We start from the raw sequence: 22,958 nt of genomic DNA, 5'->3' as shown, positions 1-22,958 counted from the left end.
CAAAATTAGGCGAAAAATCGTTTTAGTGCCTCAACTTTTCGTCCTTATACGAGAATATTTTTCGCTGGGGAAAGGCTCGTTCGAAAGAGGAAGGTTCAATGTAGCGCGCGCTGGTCATAAGCTGACAAGATTATGCAGATATTTGATAATATAAGCGTTCGAAGTAGGCCAAAAATTGACGATGTGCATGCCGTAGAATCCAAGCATTTTTATGCCATTGGATAAGCTTTCTGGATGAAATCGAAAGTAGCGAGCGCTAGAAAATATCTTCAGCTACAAATTGAGATATATTTTGTCTTGATTCTCTGGGAAATAAAGCCAAAAACTTGAAGCACGTTTCTGGCGTCAGAATTCGTGATATCGATAATACAGAGCAGAAAATGTGACAAGTTTATTCACAGACTTAAGTCCCTAGAAAACTTGAGACACGAGTGATCGTTGTTCTATTTATCCGAAATAAAAGTTGTTTGCAGAAGGAAATCTTGATATTCGCAAATTGTTCGAATCTTTCTACAGTGTGTCAAATTGCATCTTCCTATTTCTGTAATTTATATCTATAAAACGGATAAAATTACAGTCCCGCGCGCGAGCAGTCGGTAGAAGGATACCTGCATTCCTCCTTTATAGACGTGCTAAATGTAGGGGTGTGCGGGTTTCCGAAATTACGGGTACCCGAGTCCTCGGATCGGGTTTTTGGACATTTTCGGGAATCTTGATTCTGTATTCAGAAATTTTTAACTTTTTTTATATAATACTGTAGATTTTGACGAGAAAATGCCAAAAATCTAAGTTTTTTGATGTTACAACTTCTCTGGTTCAAGAGTTATGCGTTTGTAAAGTTGAGCCATTTTAAGTATTTTTGACAGGTAACGGCGTCGCCATGTTGATATAGAGGTTGTGAAGTTCACGAGCATCGAGAAATAGAGGGCTCGCTTGTCAAAAACACCTAAAATTGCTCAACTTTAAACACGTATAACTTTTGAACCAGTGAATTTCTAACCTCAAAGCTTGCATTTTTGGCACTTTCTCGTCAAAATCTGCACGATTATATAAAAAATGTTAAGAATTTCTTAGATCCCGGAGGTGAAGTTAAGCCATATTAACACTTTGACTGCCATACTAGAAACCTGAAAAAGCCATAAAATCAAACTGTTATTTAATGAGATAAAAATTGAAAAAATTAAATGTATGACATTGAGAGGTCGCCCAAATTTCTTGCATTTTACAGATCCTAATCAAATTTGGTACGATGAATATATTAACGTAAAAATTCATTTAAAAACCTGTAGAAATAATTCCGTCACCCACATATGGGTGACATGGCGGTCAACGTGTTAACCATTAACCCCTTGCACTACAATTTATTTTCTGATTATAATGATTAGAAATTCTTCATCGTTCAGAATGTGATAGAAAAAAAAAGATCGTTTATATTTATTGTATGCCTATGTTTTCTCCAAAGAATATACAGGGTGATCCGTTTTTAAACGTCCAAACGTTAACCAGCTATAGAGGACCCCAAATGAAACAACTTTCACCCCTAACACTTTTTTTGATTCGGTCTTGATTTTTAGATAATTGCAAAAACCCGTCATTTTTTGCGTTCACTTAGATTAAATATATTAGGACTGCAATTATGTATCTTGATGATTTTTCCTTTGTTTGGTTTAATATAAATAGGGGCATCTTTTTTATTAAGTCAACTTTTTTGTATGACCTTTGGATCTTGGTTTTTTTTTACATGGGGTACGCCGTGGAGACTGAATGAAATAACTTCGAATCAAAAAAAGTGTCAGGGGTGAAAGTTGTTCCATTTGGGGTGCTCTATAGCTGGTTGACGTTTGGCCGTTTAAAAACGGATGACCCTGTATATCAATTACAACAGAGTAGAATTTTATTTCGGTTTAAAGGAAATTAATAACATACATATTTATTAGACTCTGTTCAGAATCTTCATCACGAGTCTGACTCGATATTGCAGGGCATGGGGTTAAACATTACCAATGTTTATATTTAAGTCATATATGTGACAACGTACTATTACGACAGCCGAAGGGGTAGTCGAGACTTTATCTATAGTCTACACTTTACTGAATTTACGCTATTGAACATTTGACAACTTATATGTGTATATGTATGTACTTATGCAGTGCGAATATGACTTGAGTCTTATGTTTTATTGATACTCTGAAATGGCTGTATAATGTCGGGACTCCGAGCTAATCACAACCGAGCTTCTTTCGACTTTGTTCGAAACTGTCGGGTAGCTCCACAGAATCGGGATTCCCGAAAATGTCGGGTTAAGCGAAAATGTAGGGCTGCCCGAGTATTCATGTGATGCGGGTACCCGCCCGAGCTCGCTCGACTTCTTCCATGTCCGACTCGAACACCCCTAGCCAAATGGCGATAAGTTTCCTCAATGCAGTTGCGAATCAGTATCATTTTACTTAAGCAGTGATTGAATTTTCAACGACAGAAAACATTACGTGATATGGTCCTTTCTAGTCTTTAAAGTGTTAAAGTTTTGCTGCTGAAAAATTGTACATCGCGAGCGATTATTACTGTGTACAGTGTTTACTTTATACAGGGTGTTAAAAGAAACCATTAAATATTTATATGGTATATAGAACACATTGTGCTGAGTAAAAAAGTCTTAATTAACAAAGGTCAAAAGATCACCCGTTTCCGAGATATAAACATTTTTCTTTGCTAACATCATTAATAAAAATATTAATGATTAACATCATTGTTAACATACATAACTGACTGATGCTGAATGAAATCTACTGTCGGCACTTGAATGAGGACATTCATTACGCGGTTTATAAACATTTATAATGCTAGCAAACAAAAATGTTCAAATCTCAAAAACGGTTCACCCTATGACCTATGTTTACCAAGGCTTTTTTACTCGGCACTGTGTTCTATATACCATATAGATATTGAATGGTTTTTTTTTAACACCCTATGTATGTCCCAAATGCTTCGCTATCCTCTTCTACGTTCGGCAGTGTATCAAAGAATAGTATCTTCTAGCCGATATATGTCGCCGAAGAAGACCCGTTTTGTGGACATATATCGAGTAAACACCGAGGCCTCTAGAACTTCGCTGTCCTTTTGTACGATCGGCAGTGTATCAAAGAATAGTATGTTCTATCCGATATATGTCCCAGGGTAGACCCGTTTTGTGGACATATATCGAGTAAACACTGTACGAGGGTGGTCTGAAAAGTTTCCGACCTAACAAAGATACAAGACATTTTTTCCTCAAAATTATTTTTATTTCTCTACATATTCTCCTTGTAAGTCTATACAGTTCTCCCAACGATGCTCCCATCTCTCCAGTCCGTCCAAATAGTACTTGCCGTCTTTCTCTGCAAAATAGCTATTTACAAAGGTGATGGCTTCCTCATTTGATGAAAATCTCTGTCCTCCGAGTGCAACTTTTAACTTGGGGAACAAAAAGAAGTCGCTTGGAGCTAGATCTGGTGAGTAAGGTGGGTGATCAAGCAGTTCAAACCGTAATTCGTGGATTTTTCCCATGGGAATCGTTGAGGTGTGAGACGGTGCATTGTCTTGGTGGAACAAGATTTTTTTCTGCAAATGTGGCCGTTTTTCCGCAATTTCTGCCTTCAGCCTGTCAAGTAATGATGCGTAGTATGCTCCTGTAATGGTTTTCCCTTTTTGAAGATAATCTATATAGATAACTCCACGACCGTCCCAGAAAACAGTCGCCATCACTTTCCCAGCCGAAGGAACAGCCTTTGCCTTTTTTGACGCCGATTCCCCACAAGCAGTCCACTGTTTTGACTGCATTTTTGATTCGGGAGTGTAATGGTGTATCCAAGTTTCATCAACAATAATTAGCCGGCGCCAAAACTCTGATTTATTGCGCCAAAAGAGCGATCTCAATATGTGACAAACACGTTCTTTGGATATATTCATGGTCTCTTCTATCTCTCTAAGTTTAATTCGACGGTTGTCTAGCACCATTTGGTGAATTTTAGCGATGTTGTCGTCACTGGTTGCAGCTTTTGGGCGTCTCGAACGTTCATCGTCAGCCAAGCTGGTGCGGTCACGTTTAAATTCAGTTGCCCAAAATTTCACGGTGGTAAATGATGGTGCAGAGTTCCCGTATACAGCGTCTAACTCTTCTTTGATTTGCGTAGGCGTATTGCCTGTCAAAAATAAATATTTAATCACAGCTCGATACTCGAGTTTTTCCATTTTCACAAAAACACTCACAGCAACTTACTCAAACAACTGTTAAACAATAACTGAGCGTCCGAAATGGCTGAAATTTTGGTGAGTACCTGTCAAAGCATGCACAAACACGCTCCGGTACTTTTGTCGACGAATACTGCCATCTTCATGTTGAGGTCGGAAACTTTTCAGACCACCCTCGTACAGTGTCCCAAAACGATTTTTTGAGTGAAAGATCACGACAGGTCTTGCATTCCTTTCGAAGCTTTGTTAGGACATATTGCGCCTTAATTCGATGGTTCTATTGAGACATGGGGACACCATGATTTCCCGGGAGAATTTTCTACTTAATTTAACCTTCCTACCGGCACGGCAACGTGGCACTGGCTTTCAGTTGATCGAGTCAGGAGTGCGAATTAACTGCATTGTGATACCTGGTTCCCCGTAAAATCGAACAACTTCTAACTGAGGGCCCGGGTAACGAGTCCTTTATTTTCACTTTACTGAAAGTTTCAAGAGAACCACAACGAAGTAGAAAATTACTTTTCGCTCGTTAAAAATTCAATGTATCGAGTTCCTGATGGAAATCGGATTGATTTCTGACGAATTCATTTTTTCGTGGAGGACAAACGTGTTTCATCGCTGCAAGGAAATATTTATATTTCTCTCGGAGACCGAACATTTGCCCGACGAAGGAAAATATTATTTACTTACTTATCTTATTTACTTATTTTCCTTGAATACCGAATGTTTTCTTGATGCAAGAAAATCCAGTGTTTACGCGACATATTTCCAAAACACAGGTCTAGCCAGGGATATATATCGGCCAGGAGATACTATTTTTTGATCCACGCCGAACGTACAAAATGGCAGCTAAGCTCTAGAGGCCTCGGTTCATGGCGCCTCACGAGGTATACCCCGCGGCAGTGGGGATAGTTCTGGGACTTTTATGGGCTAGGCATTTGGGACATATATAGAGTAAACACTATATTCACATTCCCCGAGGATCAGGCGTTTTCTTGATAGAAGGAAATGTTTATAGTTTCCTCGAAGGCCGGCTTGGTGAAAGTGCCATCGTCGCTGTTTCATATACCGAGAAGATAATTGATTTATGAAACGTAATAACATGAACGTCTATCTTTCCATTAAGTTAAGAAACACTGTAAGACGAAGCGAGTTCGTCCGCTGTCCAAGATTAAAGCTGCGCCGACGAAAGCAGTTTCTTCGTCGACAAACATTGTTCGACGGGATCGCAGTGTTTGGGTTGCTCTCACAAAGCAAAAAAAAATTCGAAAGGAATTTTTCCTCGGAAGCTAGATTTATCAGCATTCCGCGGGGATCAAGGAGGAAAGAGTTTTCCTTCTTGTTTCGATCGAGACACGCAACCGTATCGAGTTGTTCATCGATTATCCGACGAAACACTGCGACTTCGTAATTGTAATTTTTACAGTTCAGAATCCAAAGGGCTCCTTCTCCTTCTTGATTATTATGTCTGTCAAGATTTCTATCGATTCTAAAGCTGAAAGATACCAAAGTTGGGCATTATTTAGATAAAAAAATTATTTAAATCACGATTCGAATAAAAGATACTTTATCTTTATTCGTTATTCGAAGGTTCGAATAAAAAGAGTATCTTTATTCGACGACGATCGAATAAATAATTTAATTCGATGAGAATTTATCCGACGAATAAAGGTATATATTTTATTCGAAGCGGATTTATTCGAACATCGAATAATTTTTCATCTTTTATCTGTACCTTTTATTCGAAAGCTTCGAATACACCCCGTAAACAATTTGCTTTGAATTTGGCACCAAAAGTCTCCAAATTCCTATCATTCGTTCAGCTTCGTTGTGGAGGGCAGGTCGGTCGCACTAAGAGGAAACCTAACCATGATCTGAAAGTAAATATCGGGAAAAATGGGTATATAACACATTTATACACATATTTTATTCTTTATAACACATTCTTTACGGCGCTTTGTCTTTCACGGCACATTGTGGTGTTTACGCAGCACTTTCGCGAACAGGGCTTTAGAAACTTAAATAAAATACCTTTCTCCACCCTACAGGAAGATTTACTTCATGTTTTCCCGATATTTACTGTTAGAACAAGGTTACGTCCGCTCTTAGTGCGACGGACCTGCCCTCTATAACGAAGCTGAACGAAGCCAAGGTTTGGGTTCAATATGGCATGGAATTTTGTCTGGAATCTTTGCACTCAATTTGCGATCCATCTGTCTTCGAATTTTAGTAGGAATTTGTCGATAAATTTTGGTGCCAGATTCATACCAAATGGGGACCAAATTCTGCTCCAGAAAATTCAGGACTGACGAACGGCATACAATGTAAACACGCACGAATGAAAGTGTAACCTTTTAGATTTTTCAATATGCTTTCATAGAATTTGACGAGTGAATTGAGGGATTTTTTCTGATGAAAATGAGTCGAAACTCGAGTGTAATCGAACAATTTTTATTGATATGTAATGTTAGGATAAAAATTCTAATCTTATCGAAGATAGTCCAAGCGATGTCGTGTTTGGAATCATTTTGATCGGGATAAGTTCTGCAACTTATTTGCATTAAAACTATAAAAGTTTAAATTGCCAATAATGCTTGATTCTCCATCTGCTTACATTGTGCACTGTTGATCGGTCGCTGGATCTTTGATATTCGGCGCTCGTCGGATCTCGTCGCCGTTTATTCGAGCTCGCGAAAGTTATTCGAAGGTGCCCACCCAGTTAGCCAAATGCTTTATCGAGCAAATGTTGCGCAATGTTTGTATGACATTTTGCGAGCAGAAGGCTTGTCCATTTGGTACGAAATCCTGCTTGGAGCAGAATTTGGTCCCCATTTTGTATGGACCAAAATTTATCTACAAATTCCTAGTCAAATTCGGAGACAGATGCATCGCAAATTGAGTGCAACGTTTGCAGGCAAAATTCCATGCCAAATTGGAGCCAAAAGCTTCGTTCAGCTTCGTTGTAGAGGGCATGTCGGTCGCACTAGGAGCGGACGTAACCTTGTTCTAACAATAAATATCGGGAAAATATGAAGTAAATCTTCCTGTAGGATGGAAAAAGGTATTTTATTTAAGTTTCTAAAGCTCTGTTGGTGAAAGTAGTGCGTAAACACCACAATATGCCGTGAAAGACAAAGCGCCGTAAAAATGTGTCATCAAATATAAAATGTGTGTATAAATGTGTTCGATTTTTCTCGATATTTACTTTGAGAATAAGGTTAGGTTCCCTCTTAGCGCGACCAACCTGCCCTCTATAACGAAGCCCAACGAAGCCCAACGAAGCCAGGGTTTAGCTTCAATTTGGCATGGAATTTTGGCTGCAGACTTTGTACTCAAACACCGAGCCTAATGCGGAAACATATGGATAGGAATGTGGAGAGAAATTTTGATGCCAAATTCAAAGCAAATTGTTTGCTGGCTGTATTCGAAGCCTTCGAATAAAAGATACAGATAAAAGATGAACAAATTATCTTTATTCGTCGGATAAATTCTCGTCTAATTAAATTATTTATTCGATACTCGTAGAATAAAGATACTTTTTTTATTCGAACCTTCGAACAACGAATAAAAATTTTTTTACCTTCTATTCGTTATTCCAAATTTTTATTTAGATAAATATTTTGCCCAACTCTGAAAGATATTGATGCTCTTGAAAGATGACGATGCTCCATTTTGCCGACTATGTTTACTATGTTATAGATTTGAAAGCATCTAGAATTTCGATTACTCTCAGATCCGAGAGGTGCAAACTACTATAAAAGACCGAAGACGAGATGCACGCGAGTGAATGGATTTCCACGTGCGTTTGATTTTTAATCATTTATGGCATTTATGGCATCGGCAGCGAGGTGCGAAATTTCCCCAGCGCCGTGTGCAACAACCGAGACCTCTGCTATATAATGACCAGCCAGTTTTTACTACGGCCGCAATTCGGAACCGTGCAGCGTTTAAAATACAATTTGCCCCGTCGGTTAGCCTTCACATGTCCCCTTAGCCTTATTAATCGACGCGTATAATAGCACACAAATTAAAATGTGAAATGTAACGCTTCTTCCGGCAGAATGCCTGTAGCCACTCCCCTAAAACATTTCCTACATTTTTCTCATCAACGTTGAGCCTTCGAGAAATCAATTTTAAATTGCATGCCGAGAACTTGCAATTTTGTATTTTGTTCCGATTTTTTGAAAAGCTTTCAAAGTAAGGCGTTTTGCAATAGTTTTTTAATCTAGCCAGCACGTTCCCTTCGCCTGCCATAAACGCAGTCATCCCAAGCTGGTGGATGAAGGGTGCACAGCACGGTTTACCTTGGCGACACGTACAATTCCCCGGGAGCATAAATGTAGAAATTACGTGAACACAGAGTATAAAAAAAAAACCAATGATAAGAGAGGAAAACGGCAATACCGTGCCGTGATTTCATTTTCTAGCGCAAACGGAAACCGAGTGAATCGACAACGAACACGACGAAGAACAATGCTCGTTCTCGATGAAAGGGAATCGACGCAGCACGGTGGCCGCAGTTGCTCCTCAGAGAAATCCCGTGTAATTTCAGTTAATAAACAATAAGTTATACCATAGACACATTTTGTAGCCCCAGTACCATCCTCCAGTGATTGCGGATACCATAGCGACCGGAATCCCAAGGGCCGCCACTAAAAAATCGCCGACCTGCACAGAACACGGAAATTGTTTTTCGCGTGATCTCAATTATTCAATATCAGACTGCGGATGCTCATGCGAAATAACGTTTCCGCGATTCATGGAATCCACAACGGTAAACAGAAATTCATTTGTCGGGTCGGTGTGCGTTTTTGATCCGTTCTAATATTTAATCCCAGTCCGTTGATATCGTACCGCGTTTTTCGTATTAGTATTTAATAGAAACGCACGAATGTCCGCAGTCTGCTTATCATTAACCCTTTGCCCTCGAAGCCATTTTAACTCTAAAACGAAACATTTCTTCCAACCTAGAATATCTCCCTTCTATATACAGGGTGGCCCACATAACTCTGAACAGCTCAATATCTCGAAAACTATGCCATCGATTTTAAAGTTCTTAGCCTTGAATTGCATGGAACTGAAGGGCCTTCCTGACTACATAAACGTGAAGTGGCCTCCCTTTCCCTTTAACGGGGGAGGGGAGGTACCTTTGTAATTTTAAATGGAACCCCCTATAAAATGTTACATATTTAGATTCTACCGGAAAAAACAAGTCAATTTTGTCTGAAACATTTTTTTGTCAGATACTTCCATGATGAGATATAACAGTTTGAAGTTTCGAGTTGTAGGTACTTGAAGCGCTCGGAAATAGCGTTATGGAATTATACGCGCTTGAGTCCTTTGCTTATTCGTGAAGAAATCAAATGTACTTTAAATTAAATGTTCAAAATGTCCACCACGGGCTTGTAAACATTTATTTACTCGAAACATCAAACTTGTTCTAACATTTTTTAACATTTCGGGAGTCACTGAAGCGCAAGCGTCACGTATTCTTTGTTTCATATCCTCTTTTGTCGTCGGTGGTTCAAACATAACTTTGTCCTTTACATATCCCCATAAGAAAAAATCTAATGGTGTTAGATCGGGGGATCGAGGAGGCCATTGACGAGGTCCCCCACGACTTATCCGTTTGTTCCCAAATTTTTCGTTCAAAAATTGCCTGGTGATGATTGCAAAATGTGGAGGAGCGCCGTCTTGTTGGAACCACATTTCTCTTCTAACGTGCAGTGGCACATCTTCCAAAAGCGCAGGCAAATGATTTTTTAAGAAATCACAATAACTTGCAGATGTTACAGTTTCCTGAAAAAATAAGGTCCAATCACAAAATCTCCTATTAGGCCACACCAAATATTTAAAGACCATCGATGTTGAAAGGGAACACATCGCATCCAATTTGGGTTTTCCACGGCCCAATAATGCAGATTATATGTCTATTTACATGCCCTGAATTCATAAAAGTGGCCTCATCGGAAAAAAGTATTTTGCACAAAAAGTCGTTTTCCACAACACCCTGCAGCCACTCACAAAATCTTACGCGGTGATCGTAATCTGCTATCGAAAGCTCTTGTGATATAACCATGTGATATGGATGATACTTTTGCCGTTTCAAAATTCGTTGAATTGATGAACGACTAATATGTGATGTTTGTGCAAGTGTACGTTGACTAATATGAGGATTTAATGTAATTGCAGCAAGAATACTGGCACTATTATTTTCATTAGTGACAGCTTTACTAAGCCGCATTTCTAAATTATGAAATGTTTCTAAATTATGAAGCGCGTATAATTCCATAACGCTATTTCCGAGCGCTTCAAGTACCTACAACTCGAAACTTCAAACTGTTATATCTCATCATGGAAGTATCTGACAAAAAAATGTTTCAGACAAAATTGACTTGTTTTTCCGGTAGAATTTAAATATGTAACATTTTATAGTGGGTTCCATTTAAAATTACAAAGGTACCTCCCCTCCCCCGTTAAAGGGGAAGGGAGGCCACTTCACGTTTATGTGGTCAGAAAGGCCCTTCAGTTCCATGCAATTTAAGGCTAAGAACTTTAAAATCGATGGCATAGTTTTCGAGATATTGAGCTGTTCAGAGTTATGTGGGCCACTCTGTATATTTTTTCATGCTATACATACGAAAATGGTGCAATTTACTCGTAGAGTACGGAAATGTTTAGCAATTTATTAAATACAAACAAATTTAATAATGTCAAAAATATTTTGAATAAGGATACAGCAATTTTTAGTGGCGCCTTACAGTCGCCATTCGAGTGCTAAGGGTTAATACTAGAATGCTGGAAGAATTTCTGTTCATTTGATGAAAAAGCAATTTGCTCGCATCGATGTTTATCGAATGCATATTGCTTCTTAAATGTCCATGACATTCGAAAACGGCGAAATTGAAGAGATTTAGGAAAAATTGCGATTAGAACAAGCATTTAAAAATCAACACTTTACGAATCCTATTTTTCACCGAAACAACTACCTCATTTCTTATTGATATTCTGGAGAATCTATTTAATATTATGTGTACATTTTTATTTCAAACGAATAGTATTGATGTCTATATTGAGAGTATATTCTGTGCAGTAAGATTTAATATTTATAATTTATTGAAATAACAATGCTCAGTAAACTAAAGAGAATCTTCAAAGTTTTCTATTATTGCTAAAAGATATCTTTTGAGTTCCATATAGTTCAGCATTGTATCAAAGTGCATTATTTTCAATGCACTATTCGGTCCCGATACGCAAGTTATTATGGTTTAAAGCGCCCCTGTAACCGGAACCGCGCGGAGCGTTGGGAGGTTCTTAAGGTTGTAATGTGATTCTTTTACGATAAGACGGTTAAATAATAGCAATTTAAGATAAAAAAAAAACACATTATTTCCGAGAATTAAAGATTATTCTGTTATTTCAAAACCCGGTAACAGTTACGGTCAAATCCTGAAGGTCAAGGGTAAAAAATATTTTCCACGAAGTATCTTTCTATAAGAAATGTACCTGTGACGACAGATATAAAATATGATTTTTTCATTTGTTTCAATAATATACCAAATATCATTCATTATTCACATGTTACGCAATTTTTCGGACATTTCCGATACTATGACAAGGAAATGTTTCCAACAAAAATTAATCAGTAATTACTCCTCTATAAAATTCAATATAAAAAATTTAAAAAAATTTTTTTAAATAAAACAATGTCACCTTCATTTTTTCAATGTCACTATATATTTTTTACTTAACAATGCTGTCGTTAAGACGAATCCAATGACCTACTTTACTATGGCGTCAAGTCTTGAAACCAGAGACCATAACTGTTATAACCAAAAAGAAAAAAAGTCATGGAATAACAAGTATTTCATGGACTAAAATCTTATTAGTTACAAATAAGGATTATAAGTAACTGAAAATTTTTTCTCTTGTTGGTAAATGGTATCGTTCAGAGAAAATTTCGATCGTTTATAGAGTTGTCAATGACAGAAAATTTCGATCGCTCATAACAATTATCGATAAGAGAAATTTTTTTCGATCGCTCATAACAGTTATTGATGTAGGAAATTTGAAATAGTTATTATTAAATACTACAACTTTCAAATGGTAGACAATCAATTGTTTAATAAAATTTGTATTCATAAAATTAATTGCTATATTCAAAATTTAATGTGACAAATATGTTTTTCCAAATTTTCTCCTGACATATTACACCGCAAATTTAACAAACGTTAATTTTGGAGCAGAGAAGGTTCGTTCAACGCTAACCTGAGTTGCGGGCACAGCGTGAATTATGCACGCTAGTTTTGATAAATACGGAAGTGTATATTTCTGATTTTCCCATTTGAAAAAATTTAGAAAAATTTTTTTTCAGATTTTGTGTTGTTCTTATGGTCTGTTGATTCGTCTTGTTGTACGAAACCTTCTCAATGAATTTCACAGGCTTGATCCATCCGAAAAAGAGTAGACAACTCAGTAATTAAAGAAGCAACTGAAATGAATTTTCTCAAACAATAATTATTATGAATAAGGGAAGAGGAATTCGATCATCGATAACTGTTATGAGCGATCGAAATGAACTTCTCTCATTGATAAGTGTTATGAACGATTGAAATGAACTTCTCTCATTGATAACTGTTTTGAGCAATCGAAAATTTTTCTTCATCGATAATAATTATCGAGGAGGATCCAATTTTTTGGACACTAATAACTGTTATTTGTAACCAAAAAGTATAAAAATCTTTAAAATCATCAAAATATTTTAATCATTTTGTTTTTCGAATTTTTTTCTTTATATTTTGTGTTTATTTCTTTATATTATGTGTTTAATTTTTTCTTTATGTTTGTGATTATCTTAAATTTCAATAATAATGAACTTTTTATTATTAATTTTTATCGTAGAAAATTTTAGAATAACTGTTATTTTTTATCCCTGCTAGAAACAATGCTAAAATCTTTGTGAACAGCTAATTCCTCGATTCAGACCACTGTGCGACGCGCCCCAAATTTTCTAGTTCCGTGATTAGGCTGGTAATTGTTCGCAGAGTGATACAAGGTGTACTATAATTAGGAGTTTCGCACGACATAAGCATCGAATGAGATTTCGTCCAGAGATTACACCGATTTAATTGGTGTTTCCCCTCTCGAAAACCTAAAAGCGTCAGGCGATTCTGTCGCAATTGCAGCGTATTATATCATCGCGATCGTTTATCGAAAGGCCTGACGCGCTCGACATCCGCGTAAAACCTGTCCTGTTCCGAATTAAATGAAACTCGATGACCGCATTTTGAACCGGACTGGAACCAGCATGGCGGACGATGGGAGAGCCAGTTCGCGAAATATAGGATCAATTCGCGAAACGTATTTCGAAACGGGCTGAGGCGATTCTCGAATTTTACTTCATGTTTCGCGATCTACGGATACGTAATTTCTTTTTTCACCGATTGAAACCATTCATTTCCGAGAATAAACGAGATGTACGACGACTTTCATCGGTTTTTTGAGAAACGAGGACCGAGCAATTCTGTGTTTACTCGATATAATATGTCCACGACACGGGTCTACCCAGGGACATATATCGGCTAGAAGATACTATTCTTTTTTAGTATCTTAACATCTTTTTAGTAATATCTTTAGTATAGAAGCTTCTTGGCCCCTCACGGGGTATACCCGGCGGCAGTGGGCATAGTTCTGGGACTTTTATCGGTTCGATATTTGAGACATATATTGACTAAAGACTGCGTACAATTTCTCAAGCGGAAACGCACGACTCTGAGCGAGTCTATCGACCATAATCAGCTTGAAACCCTTCGTTAACAGACTATGTTCCAGAGGCAACAAGGCGAGCTCGCGTTTAGATGGTAACTTGCAATTTCATTAGATCTACTAGGTGAGAAGATGACGGGCACAGTAATGGCAAGTTCTCGGAACTTCGGAATCGTTAAAATCAATCCCCGTCGAAAGACGAGCCCGTTATTAATTGACGCTCGAGGACTGGAACTACTCGAACAAGTATCAATAAACCACTTTCGGCCGGATACACTTTTCTCAGCGCAAACAAACTACTTTCTGTTCTTCTTCGAGTCTTCTTCGAGCGTGCTCCTCACGTCCTTTCCGCAGGGACCACCCTCCAATTACGCTTCTACGAGCTTCTGTCTTTCCATTCCGGCAAAACGAACCCCCACCCGAAAGCCGAGCTTGGAAACTTCTCTCCATTTAAACAAAATTAAATATGGACGACGCGACCGATGCCTGCGGTTTACTCGATATTTGTTCAAAACACGGGTGTAGCCAGGGACATATATCGGCCAGGAGATACTTCGCTCCACGCCGAACGTAGAAAAGGACAGCGAATTTCTAGGAGGCATGAATCTTACACGTTGAATTTTATTTATACCATTTTTCTGGGTTGAAGGTCATTTGAAGGTCATATTGTGTTACATGCATGAATTCGTTATTTTGTCAGCTACAACATTAGGTTAACGAAAATATATCATTCCAGTTAAAAAAACATCGATAACCTTGAAATCTCATAAAAATGACCTTGACATTTTTTTTCCCTTACACCGTTATATGGGGCCCTTCAAACAGTGTAACTTTGTCCTACGAAGTTTTTTTGTACAACGAAAAGTAACGGGGATATTTAGGTGTCCTGCTTTATCGACTTCACCCTGTGTATAGGGTGTTCACGCTATTACTAGCCAGCGTTTTTCTTGTAAATAGTTAATATTAAAAAAAAAAATGAAAGAGGAAAAAGTAGTACTGTTTTTTATACGCAACACAATGGCACATGTAATATTTTTGTGTTTATACTATTTTGTTAGATATAAAGGTGACCTTCATTTTTTTTAATGGAATGCTGTATATCTTTGTATATCACAGGAAAGCGTGTGTCTAGACGAATTCATCCGTACACTGCACAATGATCTTCAAGGTCATACAAGGTCAGAAATGGAAGAAACATTTTGAATATTTCATACCAATGTGTTTACAAGTGTTTCTTATTCATACGAATCAGACGATGTTGTCATTTACAATCAAAGTGTTTATTTCTAATTTCAGTTTAGACAATTTCAGTATTATTTCCGAAACAGATTAGTATTATCGCATAGTAATGTATCGTTGTTCGGTGGACGTGGAGGCGGATATGGTACGCATTTATTACCAGTGCAATGAAAATAAAAGACGAAGTAAATTGAAATACCTAGAAGAATAAATGAAAATCAGTTTGTTTTGTGTACCAAGCGTTTGAGGGAAACAGGGTCTTTCCAAAATAAGTGTCATAATCGGAAATGTCCTCTTTCTGAGGATAAAAAGTTAGAAGACCTCTTACATTTTGTAAGCAAATCCGATAACTTCGGTACGAAAAGTAGCTTTCGCGTGTGGTATTTCAGTTGGCTCAACTCATAATATCTTAAAATTACATAATTACGAACCCTTTAAATACCATAAAGTACAAGGGATACAAGAAAGTGATATACCGCGGCGTACTGAATTTTGCGATTGGTTACTTATGGAGAACAGAAATGACTGTAATTTTTATAAAAAAAATTCTTTGGACGGACGAATCAAGCTTCGATAACAATATGATGACCGACACTCATAATGCTCACATATGGTGCACTGAAAACCCAAGAGTGAGAAGGGAAACAAGTTTCCAAGTGCAATTTCGCATAAATGTATGATGTGGCATTATTAACAACGTGCTATATTAGGACCTTATTTTTATAGTGGAATATTAAATGTGGAAAGATATTTAGAGTTTTTAAATATGCCATTTAGAGACAATAAGACGGAGCCCCACCACATAACAGCAAAATCGTAAGAAATGATCTCAACGACATGTTTCAAGGCCGATGAATTGGAACACACGGACCTATCATGTGGCCAGCAGATCTCCAGATTTATCACCCCTGGACTTTTTTTATGGGGTGCTATTAACCCCTTAACTTGTATGCTCGAGTTAATTCGATCGCGCTAAACAGGCCAAACTGTGTACACTCGAGATAATTCGAGCGAAGTTGTATTTTATGCTGCTACAATTTTTCACACTCGAATATAATCGAGAATTGAAAATAACAATGTGAAAGGAAAGAAAAAAAATCGTTTTATTGATATTTATCATTTACATGGGATTGTAAGCTATAACACTTATTTATTCAAGAATAAAATATATCCTTTTTCCATGGAATAAAAGCGCAGTATATCAAAGATTGATTTTTTTGGCCGGTTTTTTTCAAAAAAACTGTGCGTTAAGGGGTTAAAGAGTTCGTTTACGATACACCGCCCAGAGATGTAAACGACTTGAAAAGTAAAATAGCACAAGCATGTGCATTATTATCTCCGACTACATTAGAGGAAGCTACCAAAAATGTAATTAAAAGAGCCGAAATGTGCATTCATGCACAAGGAAGTCATATTGAACATTTACTGTAGCCTCACCAATAAGGAATACTTGTAAACACATTGCTATGAAATATTCAAAATGTTTCTTCCATTTCTGACCTTGCATGACCTTGGAGGTCATTGTGCAGTATACGGACGATTTCGTTTAGACACACGCTTTCCTGTGATATTAAAAAATATACAGCATTCCATTTAAAAAGTTGGAGGCCACCTTCATACCTAACAAAATAGTATAAACACAAAAATATTACACACGCCATTGTGTTCCGTATAATAAACAGTACTACTTTTTCCTCTTTAATTTTTTCCTAATATTTACTATTTACAAGAAAAACGCTGGCTAGTAATAGCGTGAACACCCTATATAGAGTAAACTCCGTTGAACAGCTGAAAAATCGGTGGCAGCCATTTTGCGAAACACCGTGCGAGATACCTAAATCGGTGGGTTTTTATCTAGTATTATTTTCATCTAGTATTTATCTTGTATTTATCAAATTTCACATTAACACTAGGTTTACGGGACCCGTCAAAATGACGGATTCTAATATTTTTAATTTACGATTATTGAGATTGTGAAGGTCCATCTACGTGGAATTACTCTACAAACTTATTTCCTTAGGTAAATATTGTTTAAAGAATCGCTGAAAACTTGGATATCCACATTCTCCTTATTTATATAAAGTAATGTAAAATACTCACTTTTAATGCTCCATAAACCTAGTGTTAAACTAGACCAAGAAACTACACGCATAATTCCTGGATTCCCGGTACGTGCACAATAAAGAGAAATTTCCACGTGTCGGTTTTCGCAGAAATCTCGAGATTCATTAGACGGTCCGCGGCATTGCGATGAAAAGCCGGAGCTCGTTGGTAATAATGTGATTCCAGTGTTTAATATCATAATACTCGGAGGTATCGAAGCATGCGCAACATTTAGAGAGGAATATATTCCGCCCTTTTTATGGAAACACGTTCGTGCCTAAGCCAGAAAGGGTCGCGTACGAAAAGAGGCTTATCACGCATACATTATGCACAGCAAGCGAGCGTTAACGTTCTCCGCGATACAAAGATGCTATCCTGTTTCTATGACGCATCTATATTTACTTGTATGCCCCTCGGGGAAACGCGGTTCTTCAATTAAAATTCAACTATGATACGCCCACGCGATAAATCTGACGATATCATCTTTAATTCTCGTTCACTGGAAATGATTATATTTTGAAGATTAATTTCAACGTATCGCTGTCGGCACTCATTAATTGATGCGTATACGTGTTTCTACAAGAATAAATTTGATTGAATTCGTTTTTCTTTTTTTATTACCTTGCCTGCACCAACAGTTCGAAGTTTCCAATTCTTAATTGACTGTGTGTCGTTCGCGAGATCCATTGAAACCAATCCAAGAAATTTTTAACCAGTCCTCGAATCTCCGAAGTTCCATCAACAAGTTGCTTTTTCTCGACTCCCTGTGTTTGTTTAGGCGACGGTCTACTTTTCACGGTAACAACTTTCCCGAAACCTGTACGCGTCTGTTAGCCGGTATTTTTTTCTTCTCGAAATTCTCGCGTCTTCTCGTTTATTCGAGGCTAAACTATAGTCAAACAAATCCACGACTCACGAAACTAATTATTATTCCACAACGGCGTAACGAAACTCGCTGACTCGGTAGTTCTATTTGCAATCTAATCACAGCCAGAGCCTCCGTTATATCAACTATAATATACAGAGTGTCCCAAAAATGTTGTACTTCCTTGGCAGAGGCGATTCCTAAGGTCATTTGAAGAAACTTTTTCCTTTGAGAAAATCTTCTCCGCGGCTTTGTTAAGGATTTATTACCAGAAAACACGGACCAATCAGGGCGCGGCTACAGTGGACGGATACCGGCTCATCCAATGGCAACGCTACGCTCAGCGGGACCTCTCACCGAGTCACAATCCGTCTGCTGTAGCAGTGCTCTGATTGGTCCGTGTTGCTCGTTAATAATTCTTTAACCAAGCCACCGAGAATATTTTCGCAAAGGAAAAAGTTATTTCAAATGACCTCGGGAATCAACCTTTTTAAGGAAGTACAACATTTTCAGGACACACTTACTCGGGGGCCAAAGCGTTCGCACAAAAACGATCCAAATGTTTGCGGGAACTCCGAATTTCAATTAGGGCCCGCTCTAGAAGTTACGACGACCCGGCAAAAAAAAAAACAAATTGTCGCCCCTTTTGAAGCACTAAGCACCGCGCTGAACAGAATGACCTTTTTTTTTTAGCAAAATTGTCTGGCAAGGGTAGTCAGACATTTTCTATTAACTGAATATTTAAAACATCAATATTTTTCTCACACTTACAGCCAAAGCCAACATGGCGCCCCTAAATTTTGGCGCCCCGGGCAAATTCCCAGGTTGCCCCCCCCCCCTAGAGCGGGCCCTGATTTCAATGTTTGAACGAACAGAGAGACCAGACATGGGCTTAAAATCCCTGAGACAACGTTTATTTGAAGATTATCCGAGCTGGTAGAGATCGTAGCATCTAACTCCGCGGATTTGTTTGCGTGGAGATTATTGAATCGCACGTCCGTTCTACCGGGATCAAGAGTCCTATCGGATAACAACTGCCACTTTGCGAATGTATAGGTGAAGTACTTTTTTTTATGGTTTCATCACCGATCGCTTTTTATCCGTTCTATTCATCTCTCGGAATTTCTGTAGAATTACACATTAACGAAAACGATCGATTCTATTTCTCTTTCGGTATTTTCGTAGAACATACAATGATCACTCGATATGTGTGCCCATAATTATGAAAGTGGTCTAAGTCAAAATGAAAAAAAACGAGTTTATCAGTTATTTCACACCACATTATTTTAAACTAAATTTATTCAATGTAATTTTTACGATATAATAAAAAATGAACCATTAGATAGTGGTTGTAATTTCAACATTATATGGAACTCATTTAGTGTTAATTATGAAAGTGGTCTAAGTCAAAAATCATACACGTAATAGCTTACAGTGATGCTTGTTCAGGCCAAAATCGTAACATTAAAGTAGCATTGACATGGATGAAAGTTGCTAAGTCATCAAATAATAATATTGAAACGGTAGACCACAAATTTTTGGTATCGGGTCGTTCCTTTCTACCGAATGACCGTGATTTTGGGTTGATAGAAATGAAAATAAAAAAAGCAAATTACTTATACAACCCTGAGCATTATTATGAATTGATAGAAAAGTGTAGAAGAAGAAACACATTTTCGATAAAACGAACGTCGCAGCCGGATTCTATTTCAACGAAATCACTAGAAGAGTCAATAACAAGAAGAGTAAAAGATACCGCGGGCGAATCTGTTTCTTGGCTGCAAATTCAGTGGATGAGATTCTTGAAAAATGAACCTTATAAAATGATCTATAAAGCTTCTTTAGATGATTCTAAATTCCACGTTTTGGATCTTTCACCTAAAAGAGGAAGACCAAAAATATCCGGAAATATTAAATTACTTCCATTATACACCACCACTAGACCAGTAACGGAAGAAAAACATAAAGATATTATGTGTTTACTACCATACATCCCTCCAGTTTTTGAGGAACATTTTAAGAATCTTAAAAACTCGAAATGATAAAAATGGATTATTTTTTAAAAATAATTAATAAATGTTCATGAATTATTTCATTAAAGTTATTGTTTCAAATAAAACTCATAGTTCTTTATTGCTTTAAACCATTTATAGGACATCCAGTTAATTTTGAAAATGGTCTAAGTCAGTCCAAACTTTAAAAACAACATTTTCGTATGAAATTCACACAAAATTGCATATTCATAATAAATTTCTATTAATCAAGACTAATAAAATTATAAATTAAAATGTCGCATAATGTAAAAATATTTTTTAATTTATTCAAATGCAATTCATTAAATATCTCAAAACAAGAAATATATGACTTAGACCACTTTCATAATTATGGGCACATATGTCCACAACACGGGTCTACCCAGGGACTTATATCGGCTAAAAGATACTATTCATCGTTCATTGCACAAGTAAATATTATCGGAATTATATCATATTTGATGTAATTTTCATTAGAACAATGCCACGAATATGTTGGTGAAGGTCCCATAAAAGAATAATGAAAAATAAAGAGGTTTTGAAGGTTAGGTTTTAAAAGTTACATTCCTCGGCGACCGAGGTCATTCGAGCTTCTCGGCCCCTCACGGGGTATGTACCTGGCGAAAGTGGGGATACTTCTGCGGCTTTTATCGGCCAGGTATTTGGGACATATATCGAGTAAAGACTGTTCATCCACGATTTGGTTTCCGCCTTTCATCTCGAGCGCGAAATATGTTTCGGAGACGCGTCGATAGGTTTGCCAGTGCGCCAGAGGCAGTCGAAGTCGACAAGCAAAGCTTCGACAGCGATTGCCATCTGGTTCCTAAGGTTCGTTCGTTACTGTTCTCGTGTAAACATTCGGATTAGACCCTTGAAATAACTCATGTCAGCCGTTTGCCGGTAGTATAGTATCAAACGTTGAGCCTCGGGGGGCCAGCAGTTCGTTTCCGACGCGATGCTTTTCGAGAGAACCGTTCGAATCTTACATTAGCCTAGTAGCATTTAGCGTTGACTCTTCTGACGCTGACAGCTCTGCTAAATCTCAATTACCACGAGTCATTGTAAATCGAGAAATTCATGAACGATCGAATACATTTCAAGAGGGTGCTAGTAATGTTTCATGGCGTATCGTTTCGAATCATTTACCACGTTGGATCGCGATTGACAATCCGAAAATGAACGCACGCGATACATGGAAGTCCCGAGATCAGCGTGTCCTGTTCACAGCGCTTGTCCCAGAAAGTACAAAAGTCCCAGAACTATCCCCACTATCGCGGGATTTACAGTCTTTACTCGATATATGTCCTAAATATCTAGCCCATAAAAGTCCAGGAACTATCCCCACTATCGCGGTATTTACAGTCTTTACTCGATATATGTCCCAAATATCTAGCCCATAAAAGTCTCAGTACTATCCCCACTATCGCGGGATATACAGTGTTTACTCGGTATATGTCCCAAATATCTAGCCCATAAAAGTCTTAGTACTATCCCCACTATCGCGGGATATACAGTGTTTACTCGGTATATGTCCCAAATATATAGCCGATAAAAGTCCCCGAATTATCCTCACTGCCACGGGATATACAGTCTTTACTCGGTACATGTCCCAAAAATCTATCCGATAAAAGTCCAGGAACTATCCCCACTATCGCGGTATTTACAGTCTTTACTCGATATATGTCCCAAATATCTAGCCCATAAAAGTCTCAGTACTATCCCCACTATCGCGGGATATACAGTGTTTACTCGGTATATGTCCCAAATATCTAGCCGATAAAAGTCCCCGAATTATCCTCACTGCCACGGGATATACAGTCTTTACTCGATACGTGTCCCAAAAATCTATCCGATAAAAGTCCCAGAACTATTCCCATTGCCGCGGGGTATACCCCGTTAGGGACCAAGAAGCTTCGCTGTCTTTTTCTAAATTCGGCGATGTATCAATGAATAGTATCTTCTAGCCGATATATGTCCTTGGGTAGATCCGTACTGTGGACATATATCGAGTAAACACTGTATCTTCCATTAATAATTTTCATCTTCTCTACGTGTACAGTCTTCCGGCGTTTCTACTGTTTCAAATTGCACCTACTCATTTTTCTCGTAAGCCCATAAAATCCAGCTCGCAGTCTAATCATTATCCTGATTTCCGTGACTACGATTGTTGAGATTGCACGCGCTATCGTCTAATTCCGATTGAATTTTGAGATATTCTAGTCAGAGTACTCACGACCAGGTTGACAAGGATGACGTTCACGGGAGTCCAAAGGTTTTGCGCGTCTTTGACAATGACCACGACGACCATCAAGTTCATGGTGAACCCGAAGAAGCCGATAAGGGCGAGGGCAATCGCAGCCCCGATGTAGACAGCAGGATGGACATAATCCTCGTGGATGTTGTCCGGGAGCAGGGTGCTGTGATTCAACATTGTTTTTCTCGTTGTCAAGAAAGAAAATACACACTTCCGGTATCGCGTAACGGAAACCGCCACGTGCTACCGACACTCGTCACGACCGAGAGACCTTATCTCTTTCTCTTTCACGTTCCACTCATTCTCTCTCCCTCCCTAACATCGACGCGAACAGCGGACCGCATGCATCAATCAAAACTAGTGGCGATGTCACAAAGTCTACCTACCCTTATATAAAGCCCGAACGAAACTACCCTCTCTCCTCCGACTGCACGCAGTCTCTAACACCCGACACGGCCGGTTACAACCAATC

At 38.1% G+C, this 22,958-nt stretch overlaps 1 protein-coding gene across 2 annotated transcripts in view; it reads right to left on the bottom strand.

Annotated features, from left to right (window-relative positions):
* The window catches only part of LOC143360927 (green-sensitive opsin), a 42,770-nt gene extending 19,812 nt beyond the window's left edge, over positions 1-22,958 (bottom strand). For both annotated transcript variants that reach the window (XM_076800132.1, XM_076800131.1), the window contains exons 1-2: positions 22,466-22,958; positions 8,801-8,895 (exon numbers count right to left, since the gene is read on the bottom strand). In XM_076800132.1, the coding sequence (XP_076656247.1) occupies positions 8,801-8,895; positions 22,466-22,663 (293 nt within the window). In that variant the 5' untranslated portion in view covers positions 22,664-22,958. The remainder of the gene's footprint in view (positions 1-8,800; positions 8,896-22,465) is intronic.

Source organism: Halictus rubicundus, chromosome 14 (genome assembly GCF_050948215.1).
Source record: "Halictus rubicundus isolate RS-2024b chromosome 14, iyHalRubi1_principal, whole genome shotgun sequence".
NCBI lineage: Eukaryota > Metazoa > Arthropoda > Insecta > Hymenoptera > Halictidae > Halictus > Halictus rubicundus.
Note: the sequence above shows the minus strand (reverse complement) of the source record. Positions and strands in the feature narration are given on the sequence as shown.